At 43.1% G+C, this 26,422-nt stretch overlaps 3 protein-coding genes across 3 annotated transcripts in view; 1 reads left to right on the forward strand and 2 right to left on the reverse strand.

Moving 5' to 3' along the window:
* nell2a (neural EGFL like 2a) overlaps positions 1-9,572 on the reverse strand; it is an 88,690-nt gene extending 79,118 nt beyond the window's left edge. The window contains exons 1-2 of the mRNA XM_030426445.1: positions 9,054-9,572; positions 8,647-8,775 (exon numbers count right to left, since the gene is read on the reverse strand). Of these exons, the coding sequence (XP_030282305.1) occupies positions 8,647-8,775; positions 9,054-9,105 (181 nt within the window). The 5' untranslated portion in view covers positions 9,106-9,572. The remainder of the gene's footprint in view (positions 1-8,646; positions 8,776-9,053) is intronic.
* A 10,073-nt stretch (positions 9,573-19,645) lies between these two features.
* dbx2 (developing brain homeobox 2) lies at positions 19,646-24,052 on the forward strand. Its single transcript, XM_030425056.1, has 4 exons — positions 19,646-20,089; positions 21,074-21,157; positions 22,988-23,172; positions 23,547-24,052. The coding sequence occupies exons 1-4, from the start codon at positions 19,813-19,815 to the stop codon at positions 23,736-23,738; spliced, it is 738 nt and encodes a 245-aa protein (XP_030280916.1). The 5' UTR covers positions 19,646-19,812; the 3' UTR covers positions 23,739-24,052.
* LOC115586220 (prolactin-like) lies at positions 24,010-26,183 on the reverse strand. The gene is made up of 4 exons (XM_030425057.1): positions 25,500-26,183; positions 25,247-25,348; positions 24,947-25,132; positions 24,010-24,743 (listed from the first exon to the last, which is right to left on the reverse strand). Exons 1-4 carry the CDS (start codon positions 25,533-25,535, stop codon positions 24,534-24,536), a joined length of 534 nt encoding a protein of 177 aa, XP_030280917.1. The 5' UTR covers positions 25,536-26,183; the 3' UTR covers positions 24,010-24,533.
* Positions 26,184-26,422: the final 239 nt, after the last annotated feature.

Below are 26,422 nucleotides of genomic sequence, written 5' to 3' on the forward strand. Positions count from 1 at the left end.
GCCACTCACCTCAGATAAAACTAAACGTCACCCACTTGCTAAAAGAATTAGAGAACTTAATGCTACCAAACACTGTGCCAAACATGTGATAGCTTTTATCAAAAAATGGAACCAGGGGATGAATCCCTTTCTCCTTGGCCCGGTGTAGGGCTAGAAATATGAAGCCAAGGATTTGGGGAGGAGAAGTGAAAGGCTAATGGTGGCGGTGCGGATGGGAGGGCATTTGTTTTTTCTACGTAGTTAGCTGGTGAGCTTGGGCCTGTTCTCACCAGTGTGCCCCCTCTCTCCTCTCCAACTCTACACAGACGTCTATGCTACTTTAATGGAAGCATCAATAAATGATGACGTTTCTCAGAAGCAATCACATCAAAGAGTTCACTTGAAGCTATGGGATGCATGCAAGAAGCCCTGGCACACTTAAGCGCTCCAGGAAGCTAGCGAGGCGGCTTTTCCTCAGTGTATTAACATTACTTCCAGCTGGTGGGAGTAGCCAATTAACACAATGCAATGTGAAACAGCAGGCAATGCCATAATGGAGACTGGCATGCACAGTGTCGCCATTGGTTAGAACACGTTCGGAGCGTTTTGGGAAGAGCATTGTTTTCATCTTTCCCTTCTACTTGCTTACCACGCTAGCCGTATTAGCCGTATGTAGCCTGACGTGGGCTTTTAAGCCCAATGGAGACATATTTAGAATCATCTCTGTCCAAACAAATATTCTCACTGGATCCGTGGCTCACCATAGCAGAACATTGTCATGCATTTTTCATTGGCGGTGCAGTATCATTCCTGTGTCATTGGCTGAGGTGGCACAGATGGTCCAATGACTGCAACAGGAGTTCTGCCTAGTGATAATCTGCTGCCATCAACAGATTTCACTTAATAACCAAATCCAAATGACCACTGTTGACAATAATCTCAGAAATAATTTTTTGTTTTGATCCGCATTACTAAATTGTAATTTAAGCCACAGTCTTTTTATTTGAATTGTGCTTTCATGAAATGTTCCACGCAGTGAGTCATTTTCCACTTATGAGGCGAAGATGAGCTCAAGCCAAAAGGGATTTGCGTCTATGGCAATACGCGCCGGTCAGTCCATTGCCATGCCATGTGTTGAACAGAGAGTGCGTTGACATCTCAATCATGAGCAAAATGAGCACAGTGGGAGCAGGTGTCAGGGCGGGGTCCATACTGTGAGAAGGCTGATGAGGCAGGGGGGGATGGTGAGGACCAATAAGCCTCCACCACTGGGCTGCACCACAGCTCGGCAGCCATGGGTCTTTGATCTATGTGTGGATGACTCTCATCACCAGTCTTTATACTTTGAGGGGAATGGGGCTGCTTCAAATGGGACTTTGGGGGATTGGGAGGGTGGAGGCATCATTTAAATGGAGTGATGAGATTGGTCTGTGTAGAGCCGCCTGTACGAAAAAGCGCAATGATCTCAACCCTCTCGACGGGCACTCAGGCGAAGATTAAGACCGCTATAGGGGTGTCGTCTCAGCGTTCCAAAAAAACATACATGAAAGTACGGTGGGTGAGCTTGTGCTATGATGATAGGGCCAGTATTCCCTTCTGCCAAATCAATGTGGCCCTGCTGAGGGGGCCTTTGGTCGATTATCTATTGGCAGGCAACTCGATGGGGCGGCCACCTGCTCCTAACGACCACTCTGATGTGAGATACTGACACAAAATAGCTTGAAAATGATGATGTGGCGCATTAAAATTCCAATCAGCACATTTTTCAGCACAATAACACGCCTTTTGTCATCCATCCTGGCTGTTTACAGGATGTGAGAGCCAGCTGATTGCGAGAAAACTGTGTTTTTGAGACATACAGAGTTATATCAGCTGACGAGATATCTCCAAAAGCCCCTGGCTCAATAGCATCCCTACGAAGTGCAGCTTTGGGCTACAACCTAATCTTATCTCCTGGGTACATTGTGCTTTAATGGTTACACTCAGGCCCCTGATTTCCATCCCTCAGCTTCACTTCTAATCTTAAACTGTCTAATGTGGTCTTATTTTGTCTGACCCCTTGTACCCACACAGCTGTAATCCACCACACACTCCCAGCACTGCATTCTCATGGAGATACATTGGCAGCACTGCACAAATCGCTTGCTCACACATTTAGCATTTAGAACAGGTGCCCTGCAGCATAGCTTGAGAGCACAGACACACCCAGCTTTGCCACAATCCTGTTCTCACACTGTTTTCATTTCTACCTGTATCTAGAATAGAGGTTCTTTGTGCTCGAAAGAGTTTGCCCTTTTTTACTCTGAAGGACAAGAGAAAGTGTATTTTTATGTTAATTACATGTTTGACTTCTAATTTAATTATTTCCCAGAGGAAATTGTGACTAAAAACAGCATTACTGATACCTGATGAGAAGATCATAGGCACTTTTATATGGGAATAATGAGGACTTTCATTCTTTGGTCTCTAGTGGGTTGCCAGAACAAGATAACACCTCCCACATCTTTGCAACAACTCCTCAACAGTTTTGCAAATAAGCCATCTCTTGACCAGCTAAGAGTGAGCGAGCAATGAGATGCACTAACCACACAGAGCCAAGGGGGCCCAGAATAAACACAATGATCCAATCAAGGGGGGAGAAAACACAAGGCTAAACCAAGTAGAAATGTATTATTTTCTCATGGCATAATGTTTTCCTTTCGAAAAATGACAGAGCATATTTCAAACACCATATTTTATCTGCCGGCCCGAGCGTGGAGAAGGATATATGTGGGAGGGTTAGGCAAGAGAATATCTCTCCAGAGGGATTAGAGTAATGATAAACTCTCCACCGGCAGCAAACTCCAAACCCGTCATTACTGTCAACACACAAGCATATGCATGTGTGAACACATGCGCACACACAAGCAGGTGTAGACGCTGACTGGACAAGCACACACACACACACACACACACACACACACACTACAATGCAGACATTTTTGCAAGTGTACAGATCCAAAAAAAGACGTTTGGACGAACACAAAGATATGCAGAAATATGGGCTAACGCTTAAGATGAATGCATACACACTCACATATACACACACACACACACACAAATACATACACCGACTCCCAAATGCTGGCTGTTACACCTCCTGAATATTCCACCGCGCTGAGTCAATCTGCATTCGACGGACCATCTCCCCCCACTGTGTCTCCACTCTCCTGGAACAAATACTAAACCGAGCCAAGGGCACCTCCAGGACTGCTTTGGCCAGCAATTTCTCCCCAATTCTCAGATCACCTCCCCAGTGACCGCCTGTCTGACATTCACACATACACAGAGCTAATGACAGCCTTCCAGCCACCCAACTGTATAACTGCCTCAGGGGGGATAGATATATCTCTCCCTCCATGGTCACCGGTGCTCCTGTGTGGAACGCAGGATCAGGCTCGCCTCAGAGAGCGGGAAGCAAAACAGACTTTGACCACAGGGAGTTGGGGATAATGTCAGTCAACAGTGGGAAGAGGTTCAGTAACTTTTTGGGCAATGTACCAGAATACATAAAAACCACAGCACATATTGAAGGAAGCGTGAAAAACGTATATTTAGACAGCAAATCTGTGCGCACGGGTTTATGCTGACTAATTAACTGGACATTTTGTTTGGTTAATTTGTTAAAGATCCGTCACAAGATTACATGGAAACACTTCAAAAAACCTTTCTTGTCAAAAGTCTTCTGCTGAAACAGCCAAAATAATTGCAGGCTATACAGTTACTTCAAGTTCCAGGTGGAAATGGACAGGAAGTCTTTGCAAATGAGAAACATGGCTAGATGGCTACACTGTATTGCTCGCATGCCTATGAGCAACTCCTGCAATCACTCCCACCATCAATATTGTCCCCAAAGAGATCCCTTCAGAAAGCGATTTTAATATAAGCGATGGGGGACACAATTCACATTCCTGCTTATGTGCAAAAAAAGCTCTGTGAGGCTTTAGCAGACAAATCTGTTGGGTATTTTCCAAAGTTACACTCACTTTACAATTCCCACTTTATGTTACTGTTCCTCTGCAGCGGCTCAGCACAGAAGCACTGTCTTTGGCAGCACAAAAAGGGAATTTCAGACTTAAAAGTCTGTAACTTTGGGGGAAAATAACAACTGATTCAGAATGCAGAAGCCTCCTAATAGTGTCAGCCAAACTTTGGAGTGAATTTCATATTGTGAGAGTGGATTTTGTTTCCATCGTTTACCTTAAAAATCACATCAGAAAGGGATCTCATTGCAGACAGTTTGGACACTAGGAACAGTTGCAGCACTCAGTAAACCTTTAAATGTATATACATGCATGTCGGTATTGTTTTCAGATTAACTTGAAATGCTAAGCTATCCTGTAAATTCTTCACCACCAGGATGTTGAAGGTCCGTGGTCCTTATATCTAATTTGCAGGTTATTATATTGTATTTCCTGTTTGAACAACTCAGCTGAATTGTCTTGAGTAGCTTTAGCTTCAATTTCAAAGGCATAATTGCTTATAACTAACTATAAAAGCTTAATTTTAAGTTTACAAGTCAAAGTCAGTTGGCCTTCCACGGAGAGCACAATACCACGTGCGAGTGAGGTCGCAGGCTTTATCTCAGCCTGGGTTTGGATAACATAACTGAAACTGAAAGCTCTGGGCTTCTCCATGAAGACAGCCTGTAACACTACCATTGAGTAAGCACTGTGGGAAGGTATTCCAGCTGTTTTTGATCTCGACATGTTGGATTCAGAATATCTTGGCCTTTGCTGCTATGACACTGACCAGACAATTAAAGTGTTTTTTAATCGAGTGTGTCATTTCTGCCAGTCGAGGCCTCTCAATCAAAACAAAAAAAACGATGCAAGTAACGTGATTATAGGGGGCTGTCGTCTTCTGGGCAGGATCTAGGAACTAGGAATCGAGGAAAATGCCTCGGGCTTCCTTTCCTCCTTCCCACTTGGGGGGCCCAGACAGAGAGGAAAATAACATAAACTGTGTACATTAAAAAAGGTTTAACATAGATTTTAAAATATTTTTAAACATATAGAAATAAAATAAAAAAATCTCCAATCTAAAACTTAATTTCAACGTTCACAATATCCACGAGTAACTAATTTAGTATGATTATTAATTTGCGAAAAGGCTAAAATAAATACTTATTAATGAGCATAATAATAACCATGAGGCCATTCAGTCATTTTGTTTTCTGTGCGTGTACAGGAATTTCGCTGGGTTTGAACGCTGTTTAAAACATTTGGGATAGAACAGGTACACAACTCAACAAAATATATACCAAAGCTCATTTTTAGATTTTATTAATGTGGATATGTTACTTATCATGTCTTTAGGGTTATGCTAGTTTGAAAAAAAAAACTACAAAAAAACATTCAAAATTGACGTTTTATTCCATTGGCAGAATTTGTATGCATGGATTCATTTGTATGATACTTGCACATTTCTGCACATTAGATTATAGTTTGCTTCTTTCTATGTTGCATTGTGCAACCTGAACTGCAAAGAAGACAAGCGGCATACAGTGCACTAAACATAGGAAGCTTAGGTGTTCCCTTTGTGGTGGCTGCGCTTGTTCAGCAGCAGAAAGGGAGCGCGGAAGTTTAGCATGAACGCTACGCTAGCTTCTTTTTGTCAACGCTAATTACCTCATTGATACCTGATCATTACGATTCAGCTGAGTACAGAAGCCTGTTTTCCCACATAGGCACTTAATTGTGGGGCTCAACAATGGAAGCTGCCCTCCCATCCAGCGTGTTGCATCTCTCCTACAGCCCGGCACTTCAGCTCATCATATAGTGTGCATAGAAGCAGCACCAGCGTACAAGCAGCTGGCAGGAGTAGCCTCAACAGTGGGGACACATAATTGTCACTCCTATTCAAACACTTCTATCTGTTACACGCACATAAATGCAGGAAAACAAACTCACTTTCACACACAGTCCCTCTGTCTTCCTCCCCTCCTTCTCACGCACACACACACACACACACACACACACACACACACACGATGTTGCTGTATTATAAAGGAGACTCTTCCATCCTGTTACACTTCAGTGTCGCTGCAGTCAGGGACATAATCACCACAACATACACTAAAACACCTCGCTGCCAGTGTTCAAACAGTCTGAGCGAGAACATGCTTCTGAGACAGACAGGATTCACACACACACACACACAGAGATACAATTACAGGGGAGTCTTGCGCTGCAGCTGAAAGGATGCTTCTAGCAATTGTGTTGTTTGCACTTCGAATGAGTTCGGTCCGTACGCTCTCGTAGCCGGGGAGGGAGAGAGTGTGGGTGTGTGTGTGTGTGTGGGGGGAAGGGAGTGCTTCTGGGTGTGGCCCCTGTGCTTGCTTATATAGAGACAGATAGATATCTGGGTGCTGAGATATTAAAAACTGTGTGGAGGGGGGGTTGGTGCTAATGATGTGATGATTCTGTGGCGTGGCTGTGCATCACCTGGCATCAGGACATGAGAGGAGCCTAGCCCGGGGGGGGTTTTCCCCCTCTCCATTATGCCCATCCCCAAGGTCCACCTCTTCTAATGCCATGCAATGTAGCGCTGACAGCTACCTTCAAACGCATCAGCAGGGGTGCGCTAAACAGCAATCCTCCCCACTCCTCCCTGCTCTCCTCTTTCTCAGACACGCACGCACACACAAAAAAAAACATACTTAGGCAGGCAGAGATACAAAAGATGTAGCAATCGCTTCTCCACACACGTGCACACGTACACACACGTCTTTCTATACTGTGAAATATCCTGCTCCTTCTCTTTCAGCTCTCAGCAGCCACCCCTCCTCCTGCCTCCACCCAGCACCCTGAGATAACAGCCTTCCCCTTCGGGCAGGCAGGCAGGCAGGCAGGCAGGCAGCGGAGGGGACAGCCATGGATATGTTCTGCCTGCTATCTAATGAGCGTCGGAATGTCACCGTGGGCCTGTCTGCTGGTCCCAGCCAGCCAAGCATCCATACATGTGGAATCAGCACAGTCTATCAAACAGCTGGCAGACAGCTCTGCTCCCTGATTCTCTCTCTCTCTCTCCTTTCTTTCCATCTCAGCTTCTTTGTCACTATCTTTCCTCCATCTCTACAATATGCGCCTCTCCCTGTCTATTTATGATCATAAACAAGCGAGAGGCCCAGGTCTCCTTTTGCCGGTACGCCTCTCCTTGCCTCCCCCCCCTTCTATCTACCAACATCGTTGACTTAACATAGACATCCCAAATGAAGAATGGAGGCGAGCTCTGCCATAAATAACACGGCCGCCTCCTTATCCACCTTGGTAACTGAATGTACTTAGCAAAGGTAATGCAGAGAGATACGGGCGTTATGACGGAGAGCTGCCAGGTGCGGAATGGTCGTGTTTTTTTTTTGTTTTTTTTTCATTTCGTGACAAAAGCTGTGGGAGCTTCTTTCTATAACTGCCTTTGTTTCTCTCATTCTCTCTCTCTGTCTTTCTACAACTCCTTCTTGTAGTCTCTCTCCCGCTCCCTTCTCGCTACCTGCCTGGGTAGAGCACTTCTGAGTGTTGTCTACACAGAGGACATCAAATGGCCTGCCTTCACAAAGATGCTTGAGTTGCTGCTCCATGCAGAAGTGCTGCTGTCTCAGCGGCTGTGCGGGGAGATTAGAAGATATCAGCGAGGAGGAGGGGAAGGGGAAAAAATGTCGACAAATGATTTGTGGTGTTTCTCTGTCCCCAAAACAACGCTGTCACTTTGGTATATTATGTGAGCCATGTCGAGATCCTCCTTATGAAGATCTCGAATGTTGCCACGTCTTTTGGATTTTGCCACTGATCTGGGAGCCAAAAGCAATTTCCTCCGCCGCTGCATTTGGCTGGGCTATGATAGACATCTCCAATCCCTGCGATGGGGCCCGTTAACAAGCTCATAATGAGCGCCTGACATCGAATGACAAAGATGTAACAGTGGCAACACGGGCGTGCAAAAGTCAAGCACGAACACAGCTTTGACAACTGAGCAATTCACCGAATGCCTTAGATATAGACAAAGTGGACATCTGACTCACTCTTCCACCCATTCACATTTGGCTTACAGGAAGTCTTTAGATGGCTTACAGACTCCAGAGGACGGCTGATTTCTAGCGAGGGGCCCCATTAAGACACATCATGCGTCTCGGTGAGCGCGGGGTTTTGTCCCTGCCTAATCTGATTATGCTTAGTCTTTCTATGATTCTTCTCGCAATCCACCCATCTCTCCCCCTCTGCTCACCCAACTTTTTCACGGGGATCTCACATCGCCTTTTGTTCAGGCAGGTGGCAGTCTGGTGCCCCCCCGCCCCCGGATCTAGGTCCCCGTCACAGAGGGAAAAACTGTAAATCCACTGTATGATGCTGCTGACAAGTCTCTCTCACTAGGCTGTGCTATGGGCAGGGAGAATCATACAGAGGCATATGGGGGCTGCGGCATTATCAGATGATCTGACATTTTCACATCAGGCATCTCTGTGGAGGAGCTAATCTGTGGATTACTGGGCGGCATCCCATTAGTCTGACAAGTTGTTAAACAACAAGAAATTATTAAAAGCGCAGTGACACTCTTCATTTCAAAGCAGTTCGGCCACCTCCATCTTCCACCTATGGAGAAAGACATCACAGGGAGTTTGTGTTACTGTACCTTGAAAGTGGAAAGCTCTAGACTCGCTGTGGAAGCCCTGGACCTGAGTAACTCCATCAAAGCCTTCTCCCAGCGTTAGTTCATCAAACACGCTGATGCGCAGGGCAGGGTCAACCCCAAAACCTACAACTAATATGCAAACACACAACAAAAAAATAAAATAAAAAAAAACAAAGATTGTCATTGTTATTTTGCAGGCAAGGACATCTGGGGGAAACAATAAATCTTGCTGGTGTCGGGGGGGAGAGAAGGGGGAGGTTACTGTACTGTGTGCAAGCTGCTAGATCAAGAAGGTTTGGTGATTTCAGAGAAGAGCTGATGGCAGGTCATCCAAAACAACATTTAATATGCATGTCTGTAATCCTATGTGTTGCGAGAGACTGTGTGATCACAGCCCCGTTTCCTACCTGAGGAGGCGCAAAATATGCCGACAACCAGAAATAGCTGTAATAATCCCATGGTGAATGTATATATATGTAAATATATATATATAAAAAAAATTAGTCCATGTTTTGTCCACTTCCGAAAGACAGTGTTGCTCAGTCACATGCGAATGATGTATCAACCCTCGCGCAGGAGGCTTATTACCGATCCCAAAGGCTGAGCGGTGGCATCATCACAACTTTAGATGCCCGATCATGCAACAAAAAAAGAAAAAAAGAAGAAGAAGAAGACCAAAAAAAAGACACACGAAAAAAGCTAAATCCGGATAGAAGGCGGAGGGTCGGGAAACGGAACAGAGCGCAGGTTATTCCATGTAACGCGGGGGCTGCTCCATCGGCACCGTCCGCGGCACAGGTGGGAAACGAAGGGGCGCACGAAGCCAGAGAGAGAGAGAGCTGCCTCACCAGCTGAACAGACGCTCCTACAGCAGCGCGAGTGAGACAGAGGAGGAGAGCTGCTGGAGGAGGAGAGAGGAGGAGGAGGAAGAGAGGGAGGAGAGGGGGAAGGAGGAGGAGGAGGAGGAGGAAAACCTGTCGAGGAGGGTGTGCGAGAGAAAGAGGGACAATGAGGCCCCCTTGTGGCTTCGATGAATCCAAGAGGCTGCTCGTTTTTAAAGACAGCCACGCCTGTTGGAAATAAATAAATAAATAATTTAATAAAGACAGTCCCCATAGTCCAACTTATTTAGCTTTAAAGGGGCACAATGTAGTTTTTGGAGAAGACATTCAAACTCAGAACTGTAATATTTACAATACAATGAGGTAATAATACCTCCCATCTCTGTTCTCAGAGATAAATCTGGCCCCCAGAAACACTGTTTGAAGCTAAAAAGGTGGCAGGGTCTGCCACATATAAAAAAAAATGAAAACGGTATGATATTGAGTTTCCTTTAAGGTCAGCTTCTTTATGCAGTTTATTCAGTCATGAAAACGAAGAGTTTGTTTATTTAGTTAGTTTAGGCAAGCGTCTTCTGATTAAATTTATTCCCTAAAACTACATAAGTACGTAAGTAGTTTGTTTGCAGAAATTCCTTAGGAAACACAAAATAGACATGTACATGCAGGTGTAATTCAACTAACTGAAATAACAGTTTCTATTTAATTATGATAAGTACCAGATTACATTGTTCTTTCCAGAGCCTTGCCAATATATCTAAATGCAGACATTATCGGCCGATGTTGTCCTGTTACAGATATCTCTTTATTAAGGTCAATTTTGCCCAATATGAAGATTATAATTCTGAAAGATATACTATAATTTATAATGATTGAACTCCATGTGAAGTTTACTTTTCCTATAAGGCTGATATATTACTATTTTTACTTACTAATATCAGTATTGACGGCTGCAGTTTTATTATGAAGGGTCCTAATGACTTCCAAATAATAATAATGACTGCAAGCAATTTTAAGCAGCTTCAGTCTTGTGCATGTATCTATAACTATATTTTCATGGCTTGATTTCATGTTAACAAATAAAATGCGCAAAGTTTCAAACTGCTTATTTGAGCAGGTTTGATTGACAGAAGCATTAGAAAACAACCACACAAGTCGTAGGCAGCAGTAGCTCAGTCGGTAGAGACTTGGCTTGGGGAATATGGAAGTGGACTGGTAGCTGAAGAGGTGCCAGTTCACTTCCTTGACTACTGCCGAGGTGCCCTTGAGCAAGGCACCAAACCCCCATATGCTCCCCGGGCGCTGTCACAGCAGCCCACTGCTCCTAGCTTGCAGTGTGTGTGTGTGTGTATTTGTATATACTTACAATATATATGCAGCTAGTGATTGGTCAAATGCAGAGAATAATTTCCCCTTGGGGATTAATAAAGTATAAAAAAATAAGAATAAAAATAAACAGCCATAACAGCTGAACACAATGTGTATGTCTTGTGTGAAATAACCACTGTTGCTTGAGCTCTGGCAGAATCTATGACCCAAGTGTTTGTCAGAGGTCGAAAAAGACTCTCTTTAAAATTGCTAGCCTAACGGCTAAATCAACCCTTATCATACAGATTCCACACTTTTTTTCTCCCAGATCTCCTGATTGTAAATTCAAACTTAGCTTACGGCACAAATTATTATTATTACATATAGACCACCAGACAGTTACAGCCTGTAACTGTCAGGTCAAACAATCATGAATTATTAACTGAACCAGCTTAAAGCATTAGCTTCTTGATGTAAGACTTGTGTCAATGGAGGCCAGACATTAAAAGAAACCAAAAAAAACCCATTATACTTAAAATGTTGTGCTGATAATGTATGATTATTGTTAATTGGCTGAATTAGCATGAAAACTCCATACAAAGTTAGTTTTTTTTTTGTCATATGCTGATGACAGTATGTTGGTTGACGAGACAATAATGAAATACAATAAAACCCTACAAACTATGGGTTTTGGTGTACTTAATAGAGACTGTCCACTATGGGAAAACAGATTATATGTTTTAGGAAACAATGTGAAGTGTAGAGCGAGCATATATCTCAGTTTAGTTTTTAATGAGAATGTGAGCTTTACAGAGGGAGGGAAAGTATTGGCTGTGTCAGCAGAAATGGTGTAAGGGTCTGTGAAGAATAAAATGTAATTGTGTCCCGACCTTGGTTTTTCAACATTTTCAAAACTTTATGACTCAATAGGAGGCTCGATTTTATTTTATGCCGCAGGACGCTGGGGTTCTTTGGGGGGGCGTAAATATACTACTAAGTGGGCCATTGAAGCTGACATTGGATGGAAGGCATCGTTTGCAAAACAGACGTGAAATAGTTTGGCTGTTAAACCACCTTGTCCTGCTGCCAGACAGGAGAGGACAGGCTGACCAGAAAGATTTGAGATGGAGCACACAATGATCCTCGGTCAAGACGAGGTCACTGCAGTATATTCTCGATCTGATTTGCATTTTAGTTCCAGGAGTAATTTGCATTGTTATGCTAAAAACTCATCAAGATCAATAAGGACTAATGGAAGTGGAATTTTGAAAGTAGTCTCCACCTACTTCGGTTGTTTAGAAACACAAAACCTCCTCACCCGTCTGAGTAGATAATGACTTAATTTTCATTTTTGGGAGAACTTTTCCTTTAAAGTCCGTGTAAACCAAAATCAGCCATTTTCTTCTAAACACATTAAACGGGTCATTAATGTGTTTACTTAAAACATGTAAAAGCCATTCGGCCATGTAGAATTTAATTTTGGAGCTAGGCTCACAAACAGTTTTTCAACATTTCTGTGTTCAGGATTTAATGGGCGGGTCAGAAATCATGCAAATCATGGCCGCGTTACGTAACGCGGCCATATGATTTGCATAAACCCCGCCCTGCTGCAGAAGTGGTATAAATACGTTCAGCGCATCGGCTTCAGCGGTTCTCCCACTCACTCTCCAGTTTCGGATTGCATTGCTTACAATAGTTTGCAGCTAGCTAACCAGCCAACCAGTCAGCTAACCAGCCATGTCTCCTCCACATCGCTCTGTATCTTTCCTGGATGCCACAGTGTGCAGGGTGACTGCGCTGTTATCTTATTTAAGTTTCCTTCGGATGAAACGTAAGGAAACGGGGGAGTCCATTGACGCTGGTCAACTCCGTCCCGCTTGCATCCTCTCCTCCGCCACGTGGAGATGTGACCGCTGCTGACCGCCGCTGACACTCTCCGTCCTGCTGACGGCGGGTCCCACCGGCATGATGTGGCCGCCGCGCCACAGCATGCCCTCCGTCCCGCTGACGGCGGGTCCCACCGGCATGATGTGGCCGCGCCGCAGCCGACCCTCTCCGTCCTGCTGACGGCGGGTCCCACCGGCGGTATGTGGCGGTAGTATCAGGGCCGCATTATTGGTGAGCCGTCCCAGTGTGAACGGATAATCCGGAGGCGCGGAGCGAGGGCGTGTCGGTCTGACAGTCTAACTGCACAGGTCCTTCACTCAACTAAATACAGAGAAATGTCCCACAAAGCAACGTTACATGACCGAACAAAAGTAACGTAGTAACTGTAACTGTCTTTAGCAACTTATGAGGAAAACAAATCCCACAGCTGTATGTGGAGAAGCGTCTGTCCTCCTGTCCGTCCCCTCCCTGTCCTCCCGACCCTTCCTCACATTTCTGCTCACAAAACAGCGTCTGTCACGCTTGTCACAAGAGTGTTTAACTCACCGAGTGTTTGACGAAAATAAATCACCTCGACCGCCAGCCCTCCTGACCGAGACTACAGGGAACTGTCCCCCAGAAAACAGCCTCCGTCCCCGCGAGTGACAGAGTCAGACAGCGTCCTGTTTACTGATGGTGATTATGTATATATATGTAATTTAGCGCGAAAAACTTCACTCCGTCACTTTCCAGGATGTTTAGTGGGTCAGGATCTCAATCAATACACGTTATAACAGCATCTATATGATTATAAACTGTCCGCGGGTTTAGATAGACAAGGGGAACACCTGGGGAACACCTGGGGAGACACCGACGTCATTAACATGACGTGTAGCCCCCGCCGCATGGGCGTGGTTCCAGCGCCTCTAACTGACACGCCCCCAGCGTTTCACAGCAGAAAGAAGTGCTTGTTTTTCCATGATTTAGAGACCTAATTTTATATACTTAACAATTTTTTTAATCTTTCAAATTTGGCTCAGTGGTCAATGATACATGTTTCTTTGGTGTGACAAACTCATAACACAATTTTTTTGCCGCTTTACACGGACTTTAAGGTAGATAGAAAGGTTTTTGATTGTTTTGTTTTTTTTGATCACCTATGAACCCATACGGTGAAGGACACAAATAAAACAAATTTAAAAAATCAATCTGTCAGTGTATTCAGTCTATTGAGAGAGGGCAAGTCCTACATATGAAAAGTTCTGTCATGGACGTTGAATATATTGCTTTACTCTCTAAAACTGTTGCATTTGGTATAAAATCCTTTGGATCTTCATTAGAAACTGAACAGCAAGAGTTTGTTATCTCTCTCTCTTATACGTTGTATTCCTGTGATGCTACATGGCCACTGTAAAAGTCCTGAGGTGGCCCAGAAGTACTACAGGCATCTGAATTTGTGCTTCTGTTCAACTGACAGGCGGTCAGTCCCCAGGCGTTTAAACCCCTTTGGTGGGTTCACGTCGATGTTAACATGAGGTCATCAGATATCGCCAAGGTCACATGCTAATTGCAAGGGTCTAGTGCATTTGAGTTTAAATTGGTGTGAAACTGCCTGGGAAGGAATGTCAGGATGGCACTATGAGCAGCAGATAAGCGGTGACGGTGTTGGAGCCCCCCCTCCCCTCTCCATTGACAAACGTTCGTTCCAGTTCAATATGGATGGCCTCCTTTACTCTTCTGTCAAACCATCTGTCTTCTCCGTCTTCATATGAGAAAATACGAACTGTCTCAAAGCACTACGTTCACCGGACCGTCCTAAATGCTTGACTTGCCCTATGATCAGAGTTGTGACCGCCTGTAAGCATCCAGTTCCATTCTTTCATGTAGTTAAGTCATCCGGTAAAGTTTGGCATTTCGGCAGGTGGTATGAAAATGAATTATAATGGAGTGCTTGGCTGTCTGTGTGACTCAGCCTTGTTAATGTCTTTTTATAGAGCACAGATGCTTTGTGCTTTGAATGTTTGTTTATTCGTCTCGCATCTTCTTCATCCATGGGACCAATTACCATGTTGAAACATAACCGTTTTATCAGCGGCCATGCCATGCTGCTGATGATTTTTTATTTTTTTTAAAGAGCAGGATACACAGTTATACTTCCCCTGAATGCTAATAAATGTCCTGCCAGATGGACAAGAATGGAAGCCTTTTCATAGCGGCCTGTTCAGAGACAATCCAGAGTCCACAACAAACTCCATTTATCCCTGGATCGCAGGGAAAGTCTTTCTTTGGCTGCGCTGATCTGTTGAAGTAGGCTACCAAGTGCAAGCTGGCAGATATGATTATAGGGACAGCTCAGGTTCCCGTGTGTTGCCGAGCTCCTTTCCAAGGACCTCAGATTAACACCAACTTATTTGTCCGATCAACCTGCCTGCTCTACGATACTGGTTTCGCTCACGGTGATAACATGTCTTGTTTAATTATGAAACATGCTAAACGGATGCGTTTCAGCAAACAGCACCTTTATTGTCTCAATGCTTGTTCCTAGTTTCACAGTCTGCAGCTAATGGGAGGCTATTGTCGGTAAAACAAAGGCCAGCAATGGCTCTCCACGCAGCGGCAGAGTGTCACATCTGCTGTGTGAGAAGGCCTCCAAGCCTCTATTCATTATTTATAATATTAGATTTCTTCTGGGTGCAGACACAGGAAATGTAATTACTTTGTATTGCCCACAAGTTGTCATTTCCTCAAGTGCCATCAGGAAAATAAGAGTCATTAAAGCGTGTGCCCAGCCAAGAATGAAAAACTAATAAACGCATGCGGTGCCAACACACACCTACTCTCCTGCTGTGCACACACGTGCCCCAAATCTCTCAAGGCAAGGGCAGCAGAACAGTAGAAGTCCTTTAATGTTCATCTCTAAAAAGATCCAGATGGGTGATGCATTACATAGCTCTCAGGGGCTTATTCACTTTGGCCATAACAACACCGTATAGACATATCAAAACCAAAGACAAAAGGAGATGGCTTGCTGAGGCTGGGCCAAGACTCGGATGAACCGCGGGAAAAAAAATTGTCCCTATTCTCCCCACAGGGCTCTCCTGGGATTCAGTTGTTGCATAATTCCATCTCATATTGACCTCGGCCGTCTTTCAAATCTGCCATTCATAGTACGCTCTGATGATTCATTACATCTGTCCGCGTAATAAAGTGTTTAATATTCAGTCGCAGCACATTGGCATTTTATGATCAATTTAAATGTAAAGAGAAGGGAGGCGGTGACGGCAGAGACTCTCCACATTCAACAGCTGCATGTCACAGCGCAGCCACCGGTTGTGTTCAGGTTTGTGTTCAGTGGCATTCTTCAGGCATTTGGTGTTCCTTTGTTTCTGATAAGCGATACAAAGAGCTGCATTAAAATGATTTAAACTAAGTGCCAGGAAAAAAAAAATAATAATAATACAAGCCAATTCCAGCAATGTATATAATCCAAAAGCTAGAAGGAAAAAAAAGTCATTTTTTTCCTTTGCATTCACTCCACTGATATACAGACAGCCCTCATTCTTTCAGTGCCATCTTGTGTGCATGGCAGTGGACTGCAGTGACCGCATCGGTGTGTAGCAGTACTGGGGAACAACAGACAGTGTCACTCTCGGACCATCCCAGGGCTAAATGCTTGATGACCTGAGATATGGGCAACGCCAAGTTACTGCAGGGACAAGATGAAGGCTGAGAGGATAAAAAGAGATCCACAGGTTATCATATCATAATATTGGACATTAGATTTGCTTTGCCCATAACATATCTGTGTGACTATGGCAACTGACAGTAAAGGGGAAACAATATTGTTTTGCTTTCTAAATTCGTGTCAATGTAGAAAAAAAAAAGGAGTAACATGATTCACTTCATATTGCTGTTTTTGTGGCCCTTTCATTAGGTCATATGTCTTCATGTATTAGCTCTCCAATTGAAAGTAGCTGCTCTGTGGAGCTCATGATGTCACAATGAGTTTCACAATGTTAAGGAACAAGCTTTGTCAACTCTCAGGTGACTTGTAGCATCATCAAAAATGCATTTTGGTCAAGGACGATGGATCTTTCTGGTGGTTAATTAGCTTTGTCGCTGCAATCTAAACTAACAAAAGATAAACAAGAGGTACCCAGTTTAATGCCTCTGTATGTATGCAGCAAAATTCATCTTTTTTGTTGTTGTTTTTTTGTCCAAGGGCACCAATGCGGCAGACACACTTGTGACTCTTTAGCTATCAATCAAATACTTTGCTCCATACTTCCCTTAAAAAAAAAATCCCATCACTGTTGAGCTCGGCTTCAGACGCTTCAAAGGCCATATGGTTGTGTGCTTTCATGTTTTTCTAAACTTTACCACCGCACAACCCCCTCCCACCCACACTGTGACTCCACAGGGCTTACGTCATTGCCTCGCAAAAAGCTACATTTTCTCTACACACACACAGACACTCAAAGATCAAGCTGGCATTTTTAACATGTCTCCGCTCTGGGAACCGTTACAGAGAAGGCTCCCTTCTGGGGTGAGAAAAAACGGCAGCGCAGCATGAACGGAGGGCTAAAACTGGAATAAAAAGACATGATTATAAATGTTGCCGGTTTAAGGAGGAACTCTTCATCGACAACATGGTTATGTTGATCTTTTATAGACTGTCCATGCAGTGCAGTCGCTCTGCTCAGCCACTCCCATTCCCCCTGGATCCTATTGTGATTGTGTGCAGTGAGCTGGCTCATTGGGCCCTCATGGTGAATGGCCCACAGCCATTCACTCGGCATACAGAAGCTCATTAGAACTCTATAGACACACAATTGTGAGGCTCACATTAGAAACTTCCTCCTCTGGGGCACAGACACCGCACACAAAGTGCCAGTTTGCTGCTAAGCTAAGCGCATTGTCTTCTTGATTCATAGAGCTTGGCCCTCCATTCACGATATTAAGTTCGAGTGGTGGAATATCAATTGCGTGTGCAATGGGCCGGTATCTTTTTAAGAGCTTTGGTGGGGTTAAAAAGGAGAGAAAAGGGATCTCAGCCGGTCTGCAGAGTGCGAGCTTTCAACAGGGCCATTGTGAGGATTCTGAATGAAGGGACCCCTGTTTTTTTCCCTCCATTTCTAAAAGGAGATGGACATCAAATAAATTCACATGAACTTGCTTCAGGGTGTTTTCCAAGACCTCCTGTTTAAGAATAGCCTAATTATACCTCCCTCTCCTGGAGAGCTCTATTGGAATCTGGCTAATTACGAAGTGGTGAATCTTAATGATGATACGCTCTTAGCAATGGCTTTTAAAAAAGTGCATAAAGTCGTGTGAGATTGGTTCTACCTAAAATATCAATGAACTCGGAGAAATACTTCGTTTAGCGAGAAGACACGCGGTGCTTTCAGGAGTGTTGTTAGTTCTGAGGTGCTTGTAAACACTTTGCTGCAAACTCTTACTTGCTGCTAAAAGGCTGCTTCAAGTGTGAGAAAAGTGCGACAGTATGAATGAACTGAACAAACATCCTCAATGTTATCACATAAAACATACTCTCGACGCAGTCAGGGTCCTTTCAAAGCATAAATAAATACAGTCGGTAAGAGCTCTGGAGCACAGTCTGGGGTTCCCTCCTGTTTTCCTCTCTGTGTCAAATAAACAAATGACTCTCCACCAAACAAAAGGCCTTGGGGGACTATCACAGCCACTGGCCTATGTGGAGCATGTTAACACAGTCTCACTACACAAAGGTAGATAGCGCACACAGACGAGCTAACACTCATCATGTGACAGAGCGATATGCCTTCTCCACCAGTCTGAGGAATAAAAACCTCAAATTTGATTACAAGCAACCTTTGGCTCCCTGGCCATCGCACAATGGGCTGAGCTGTCTGGGCCAATTTCCATGCTCAGCATGAGGTATCTACACGCGCAGACTGCAGCTCCCTGCCACCCCCCGCCACCCCCCGACCAGTGTGGATATGCCTGTTTACTGTGCCTAAACTCCGGGTCTGTCGCCCCTCTTGTTGGACTTTCTATTATGATGTTGAGGATCATTAGTTGCAGTGTGAAAGGTTACACAAGCCTCTCACTAGTCGTGTTTGTACCAAAACATCACTACATGCATGTCTCTGTGTGCGTGTGTTGGTGTGACCATTTTTATTTTACAGTTCTGACCCTCAAACATGCAGCATATTCCCCCAGTACACTGAAGACCAGCACTGTATGAGTACTGAAGTGGTTCAGCCTGCTGCCTGTATCTTCCAGGACTTAAACCCATCCAAGATGTGGCTGCGAGGGAAACGGTAAAACTGTCGCGTTGTAGAAGAGCTTCTCAGTCGGTCAGTCTGTGTCTGTGCATTTGCCTTCACAGTAATGTTTCATTTGAAATATTTTTAAAATAACAGTACAAACTAAATTCTGTACAGAACAGCTAGGAGAATTCGTATTTTCATTGCATATAATTGGAAAGACAAACGTGAAAAATGCAACATCAGTACCACATTTTTTCAAGAAATCAGGCTTGAATTTACAAATAGTTTTCAAAAGAGTTTTCCTTTCCTCCGCTTTTTGCTTTTTCTCATGATATTTCTGAAGGGGGAATTGTCGTATCTTACGATCTATGTACCCGTATTTATTCACACTGACGTGACCTGTTTTTAAATGATTTTCGCGATCAGTAATACCTTTACTGAGAAACGTTCTCGAACGAAACAGAAAGGAGCACATTGCGAGTGAATTGCTGAGAGGTTTGTATGGGGCACAATGGGAGGCTGGAGAAAAGAGAAAACTATTTACTACTGGAGAAGACTGTTTGGTGCATGTTAAACTTTGGCCAGCAGTTCATTGTCTCTGGTGTCTATCATTTAATAGGCTAGTTGACATAATGAATGAGCCAGACCCACCTTCTGCCACTCTAGAAAGGACCCCAGCCTTATCTGAATTGAGAAGCACATTAGAGCCTCTCAGCCAATCAGGACACAGCCCTGTAGCAAAGTGCAGGGCCCAAAAGAGGAAGAGCAGGAAACTTTTGTTTTGCTCTGAGTTTAATGAAGTTGGCCTGGTCACTCAAGAAGGGATTAAAGGAGAAGTAAGTGTCACCGAGCTGTGACTGCTGAAGAGGGAACTCAAGTGTTCGGGTCACTGTGTGAACAGGATGGTCTCAGTACAGAGCTGCCCCAGGAGGAATATGGCCGGCTCTCCTCCTGCTTTACCAGGTTTCGGGAACTCTGGAAAATGCTTTCTTATTGACAATCTGCTGCAGTCACAGACACCTTCAGCCCGACCAGAAGGGATGGTGGGCGGTCATCTGAGACTGGCAGCGTGCGAACGTCCGAGGAGAACCTGGGGCTGTGAACACGGAGCCTACCAAAGCCAGGCCCACAGTCCCCAACAGGTGAAGGATTTAGGAGGACAACTTCTGCCACACTCAGGTAAACATTATCATTGGAATTTTTTTTAACAAGCTCACTTTTTCCACAAAAATTTATCTTTATTATGTCAAGAGTAAAGTTTTGGCAAATTACACTTTGTCTTGATGACAGGAATGTTTTGGTTTTTTATCTCTCTCTCACAAACAATCTCTTCTTTCCAACCTGTTTAGATTAATGTCAAGAATTAATATTGTTTACTTTATAAAGATTCAAACATTTGTCACAAATCTAAAGTTTAACTGTCTGAAATTACATATAATATGACATTGTACATTATATGTATCTTTGTAAGGTTCATATACTCTTCCCACTGACATGTATATGAAAAAAAATCAAGAAAACTGATCAACCATCAAAATGTCCCTCACATCACTGTATATTTCCATTACCTTTTTTATAAATTAATAAACTTTATATTTCAAATGTTAATGTCAGTCTGTGATAGTCATTTATATGCTCAATGGGGCAGTCAAACTTAAAAGTAAGAATTTTGTGAAATGTTATCTTTTAAATGTTTGGGTACTGTGAAATGTAATGAAACACTTAATACGAAATACAGAAAATTAAAACACATCATTTATAAAGAAAGATGAATAACGAATAATATTGTAAAACCTTTAAAGTCTTCAAGTCTTGATTTAGAAGAACTCTACATTTACAGTTAAATTACAATAAACATCCCAAAACAACAATCATGTGGAATCGCGATTATGTCTGAATTATGACTGAGGCAATCCCTTTTCAAACTGAATCTTTTATAGGTAGTTTTCAAATGACATATAACTGTTAAAACATCTAAACTTCAGATAAAAAATGTCCCATCCACACCTAAAGCTTAGCAAGCTTGTAAAAATCGGAGTCAAAAGGAAACAGCTGTAAGGAATTGGATGAGGCAGGACTCCAGGTATAGTCTCTCGTGGATCAGGCCTGTCTCACCTAGTTAACTATGCGACCAGAACTGACTGTCCCTCTCTGTCTTTGCAGGTGTACTGAGCAGTGTTTTCCTGCGGAGCCCGCAGTATCTGCTGGCATGCTGTGGTGGGTCCAGCCCCCCTCCTGTCTTCTCCAGTGAGTGTTTTATGCCTCATCAGCAATGCCCCAGCTACTCTCTAAGCATTAGCAGCAGGGTCTCTCATGCTCTCCACAGCTAATTACTGATGCAATGCCAAAGAGCTAATTCTCCGCTCAACTCTGCACAGCTCTATTCATAACCATTCACGGCTGTTTAGGACGGGGAAGAGGGGTGGGTTGCGAGGCTTTTAAGAGTCCCTGGGGCCCCCCATTTTGTACTTGCAAATACACACTTTTAGCAGCGCAAATATGCAGAGCTAATAAACATCTTGTCTTCTGTCATATTAAGATTATAATTACCAGGTGTGAATTTCTCACTGCTGAATGAGGCAGATTGTTTAAAGCTAAACATTCTCAGAGCACATAAAATAGAGTTTGGTTGTGAATAGCAACAACTTAGATTTTTTTAGCCTGTGTTAAATATGGAAACATCCAGAAAACCTGTGATTTAACCTCAAATATTAATCCAAAGAACTGTTTTCTCTGGATTTTGCTTTAAATGTTTCAGTTATACTATTTTAGATGTGTGGAGTGCGTACCACTTGGACTCTTATAGTATCAATTAAGACTAGCAGCTGTCATATTGTGGCATTGTCCCAGAGCAATTGGAAGTTATTAGTTGCTGGAACCTGAGATGCCTGTCAAATATTGTGCAAAAGAGCACAAATCAGAAAGCCCTCATCCCACATGTCCCTTGAGTCCTCTTAGTAGGCTGACACTTTCCCACAGTGCCCAGCAACACAACAATGACAAGTCCGGCCGTGACCAATCGGCACTTTCATTCCACCATCCACACGCGACCTCACTGCAATTTTTCACTGCAGCAATGAACTCCGCTTAGCACAAAAAACTCGCCCATTTCTCTACAGAAGTGGGCGGCACCAGGAACATCCCCCAGCCATTGTGTGGCTAAAGAGCTTGGTTCGCCGACCCCCCTCCTTTCTCCTGTCCTTCAACTCTCATTCCTGCTCATTGGAGACTCCTTGACTAGGACATAAAGCATTCAATGAAAGTGACTTTTATAGACTTATTCGAGCTCATCTTCACATACAAACTGGCTTCATACCTGCAAGTGAAAAGATTTAGTGTTGGGCCAGTGAACCATCGAGTAATGGCATTTCCATTGAACAGCTCTATTGTTGGTGTCCCACAGGGCTCTATAGCTGGCCCACTGGGGTAGACACACACATTGCCCAGGAATGACCTGGTAATCAGCTATTTAAGCGAAAGCCATTGAGCCCCAATAGAGAAGTGAGAAGCATGTCCAAACCTGTTATGTGCTCCCCAGAGGTGGTCTGTGTGCAGATTTGTCGTACAGATTAAAAAGGCAACACTGAATGGATCGGATAAATTGTTCCACTTGACTTTTGTTGTGCGTGCACCTGTGAGTGAAGTAGCGTGGGATTGCTCCTCACAGTTCATCAAATCCCTTTTTCTCAGTTCAACCGGCTTTCTATTCTCTTTCGTCACCCCCAGTTTGTTAAATTGGACAAATGGAGAAAAAGAAATCAAATGTGAGTGATGAAGTGAGAGTGACAAAAACAGCCATGATCTTAGATTGAAAGGGAAGAACACGTGGTATAGTTGGTAAAGTTTCCTTATTGATTTGCGTGGATGGATTTGGAACTTGTTCCTTTAAATTAGGATTCTTAGGAAACTTTGGTAAATGATTAACAGGCAGCTTCACTACATACAGCCACACTTTATTTTACAATTGTGTGTGACAATTGCTAGTCAATGAGCAACTATTTCATTGAAAATTACACATAGCAGCTTCAACACACTGAAACTGATGAATGTTTTTCTTTTTTTCAATTTATGTTTCAGAGGGAGCAAATATTCGAATGTGGTCGGCTGATATAAGCCCTAAATCACGCAGAGGGATCCTCAGGAGGGCTGTGTTCTCTGAAGAACAACGAAAAGAGCTCGAAAGAACTTTTCGGAGACAAAAATACATCAGCAAGACAGACCGGAACAAACTGGCAGCTGATCTTAGCCTCAAGGAGTCACAGGTAACTGAGCATAAAGCGTTGAGTGCTCACCTGATTAATCTTTGATTCTAAAAAGACAATAAGTAGAAGTAAAAGCATGTATAATAAATGTTCTATAGTTTATTTTATATATTTTACTTTTTATATACATTTGGACCCGAGTTATTACAAATCAAATCATTTGAAGAGGATAAGAATGTCTGTACCAAATAAAATTCCAATAGTTTTTGAGACATTTCCCTCTCAACCACAAAATTGAGTCTCATGGTGGCACCAGTGGAAAAGTCAGAGAATCATCTATTGCACGGATTAAGTAAAAACTTTGAACTGCCACGAAAAAAGACAGCACCACACAAATGGAACTAAAATTCTTCTCTATTCTTATGCCACTTTAGGTGAAGATCTGGTTCCAGAACCGCCGAATGAAGTGGAGGAACTGTAAGGAGAAGGAGGTTCATAACACTCGCTCCCCAATGGACGAGCTCATGGCCCAAGGTCTTGCTCAGGAAGAGGAGGAACCATCCAAGAATCACACTGACGCAAAGACAGAGAGGTCACCACCACAGAAGAGCGTCAGGGACACATGAGAGGAAGATAAACTGTAGGGTACAGCAATGGGAAGATGTTAAAACATGTGTATGGTATACACTGTGAGGACTAACACTGATAGTATTGAGCTTTCAATGCTGTTTTGTTGCGTCACAAATGTAATTGGGATCAAGTGCTCGGTCAATCATCTTATTGCATTTCACTGGCTTCAGTAAGCAATTTATTGGTACACTAATAAGACTTTCCAGGAATGATTCCCACTCTTCGATTGTAATAGCAATCAGTAAGAAGCACAAATGGGTCACTTCATTTCATGCATCAGACTTCTTTTTATTTGGTTTACATGTTTTGGTCAGCTTTACACAGACACCCTGCTCACAATCCAAAACCTTTTTAAGTCAAATTTCTTTAAGCATATCTTGTAAAATATTTTTTTTCTATCATCTTGAGTGTATAGATCAACTGTAAATAAAGTGTATGAAAGAATCCTGATTTCCATATTGTTCATGTGTTGGGCTGAACCCATTTACATGTTAATGAACACTACCACACAGCATCTACCGTTTCTATAAATATGTAGAGCTTGTGCTCTCTTTGTTTAAATTCTTTTTTTGTACCTTTTCATACTCAATGCTCCAAAGCGTAAATGTTAAATTACCTATAACATTAATAATGCGAGAGGCACACACAATCGTTTACACTAAGTGAACATGTGAAATGCATTACAAAGGATGTAAGCACACAGTAAGAACATGGTGTGGAAAAGCAAGTTAGGAAACAAAAGCTGTCAGAAAAAAGAAAGAAAGATAATATCGACTGTTATGCTAACACTTTTAGCAGTCAAGTCCAGGGAGGGTGGTGCATTTCAGGATTTGGAGATAATTTTTGATTTTGTTGGAGTCCCTGCGGAAGCAGTAAAGTAGGTCATGATGGTCCATTGAATTAAGTTCTCCATGTTTGTAGAAGGAAAAGGAGGAAGAGGGGACCAAACCCTCAGGAGAGATGTAACCCACGGTGTTACCTAGCACTCCCGATAGCTTCATCTGAGGCGTATGGAAAGAAAATTGACAGTACATAACAGAAATGCATTAAGATGCATGCAGTAAGGAATTAAAATGAAACTGTTTTCAACTAGAATGTGATATATTTCAAAAACCACACACATTCAAACATTGTAAAAAAAATCACTGATGGTTAAGACCACAAAACACACCTACGAGCTCAGTAACCATAAGCGGATCCTTACCTTCTCAGCCATTTTTGCCACTCCATCCCTCAGCTCATGCACCATATCACTGATCTCCAGCGCCTTGTTGGAGCTGTAGTGGTTGAAGTCTTGATTCTGATCCTGAGACATGCTCCGATAAAGTTGTAACAGGGGGTCCCCCCAGGCCCCCAGCAGCCTTAGGATCACCTCTGTCAGCTGTTCTCTCTGCATACCAAAGCATTGCTTAAGTAACTTGTAGTAAAGTGCAACTTCAATGCAAAAAATGTCTTTAAACTATCACTTATTTGCACATGTAAAATTGATAACATAAATGCTCACCCCTAGCCTTTGTGCATTCTCCTTATCGGCTGGTGTCACTATGCCATGTGTGTGACACTTTGGTTTTCCTATGAGGTTCTTGCTGGGAAAGAAATATTGCTCCTGCGAAGGCGAACACACACATCACACACAGATATATCAGGGCATGAAAAAAAAGCCAACTCCAATGGGTGATGGATGAATGGAGGTCGAGGTGTGATTGATGGTGATGGATGTTCAATGTCAGAGCTGAGAAAAGAAAAAGAGAACTCACAAATTCCGAGTGCAGATCACTGGAGATGCCATGCATTCTTGAAGACTGTTGTATGACCCTGTCAAAGATATCAGCCAGGGAAGGAGTGTGGCATCCAGCCTGTCCATAGGAACAGATCGGGGCAGTGCCAACCCTTGTGGAAAGCTCCAGGCACGCCAGGATAAGAACAGCACACCAAACTATGGATGAAAAAAAAAACTTTCAGTTGCGAAAAATAACAATACATGGATATAAAAACTTTGTAAGACATCTTGCCATCTTACCCTTTGTCATGGTTCCTTTCTTGCAGTGGAGCACTAGGTGATGAGCACAGCTCTTTTTCTACTAGAGCTACTCTCGTGGAAACTAACTTATACAGTGATGACGCTGCTGATTACACAAATTGGTTTATAAATGAAAATGTGACATTTTTCTTTGCACGTCACACTGTGCGCTTCATTTAGTTATCTGCTCAGCCGAGAACAGACACGGCTTACCCAGGCGGAAAAGGTACAACACAACACGCAATTTGCCACTTTAAAGTAATGAACATGAGTATAGTGGGATTAATAAAAACTCTTATTTTGCTGTGCTCAGGTTTTAATTGTTAACTACTGAAAACTATAAAAGCAGACACAGGCTCTCCAAATAGCTTTATACAACTTTATGACAAAATAACTGAACAATCCGATTTATTTCTCCTGCATAAGTGGTACACAATAACTATGATTAATAACATTGATACAAACCCAAACACTTGAAGATAATTAGCCTAATTGGGGCAACAAAGACAAACTAAATCACTTAAAAGCATTCGTGTTTCTTTTAAACTACAAGACAGCATAAATAAATGAAGAGATTCACAATAAAAGTTTAGAGTAAGCCCATTGTTCACATCCCTGGTAAGAACTGTTCAGCCTGGTAATGAAAATGAGGCTATTCAA

This window comes from Sparus aurata, chromosome 8 (assembly GCF_900880675.1).
Source record: "Sparus aurata chromosome 8, fSpaAur1.1, whole genome shotgun sequence".
Taxonomy (NCBI): Eukaryota; Metazoa; Chordata; class Actinopteri; order Spariformes; family Sparidae; genus Sparus; species Sparus aurata.

Coding starts and splice junctions, on each gene's coding strand:
- dbx2 (XM_030425056.1), top strand. CDS start 19,813: ATGGTCTCAGTACAGAGCTGCCCCAGGAGGAATATGGCCGGCTCTCCT. Junction 21,158..22,987: donor CCCCCCTCCTGTCTTCTCCA/GTGAGTGTTTTA, acceptor TTTATGTTTCAG/AGGGAGCAAATATTCGAATG. Junction 23,173..23,546: donor TTAGCCTCAAGGAGTCACAG/GTAACTGAGCAT, acceptor ATGCCACTTTAG/GTGAAGATCTGGTTCCAGAA.
- LOC115586220 (XM_030425057.1), bottom strand. CDS start 25,535: ATGCATGGCATCTCCAGTGATCTGCACTCGGAATTT. Junction 25,349..25,499: donor GTGATCTGCACTCGGAATTT/GTGAGTTCTCTT, acceptor TCGCCTTCGCAG/GAGCAATATTTCTTTCCCAG. Junction 25,133..25,246: donor AGAATGCACAAAGGCTAGGG/GTGAGCATTTAT, acceptor TTTGGTATGCAG/AGAGAACAGCTGACAGAGGT.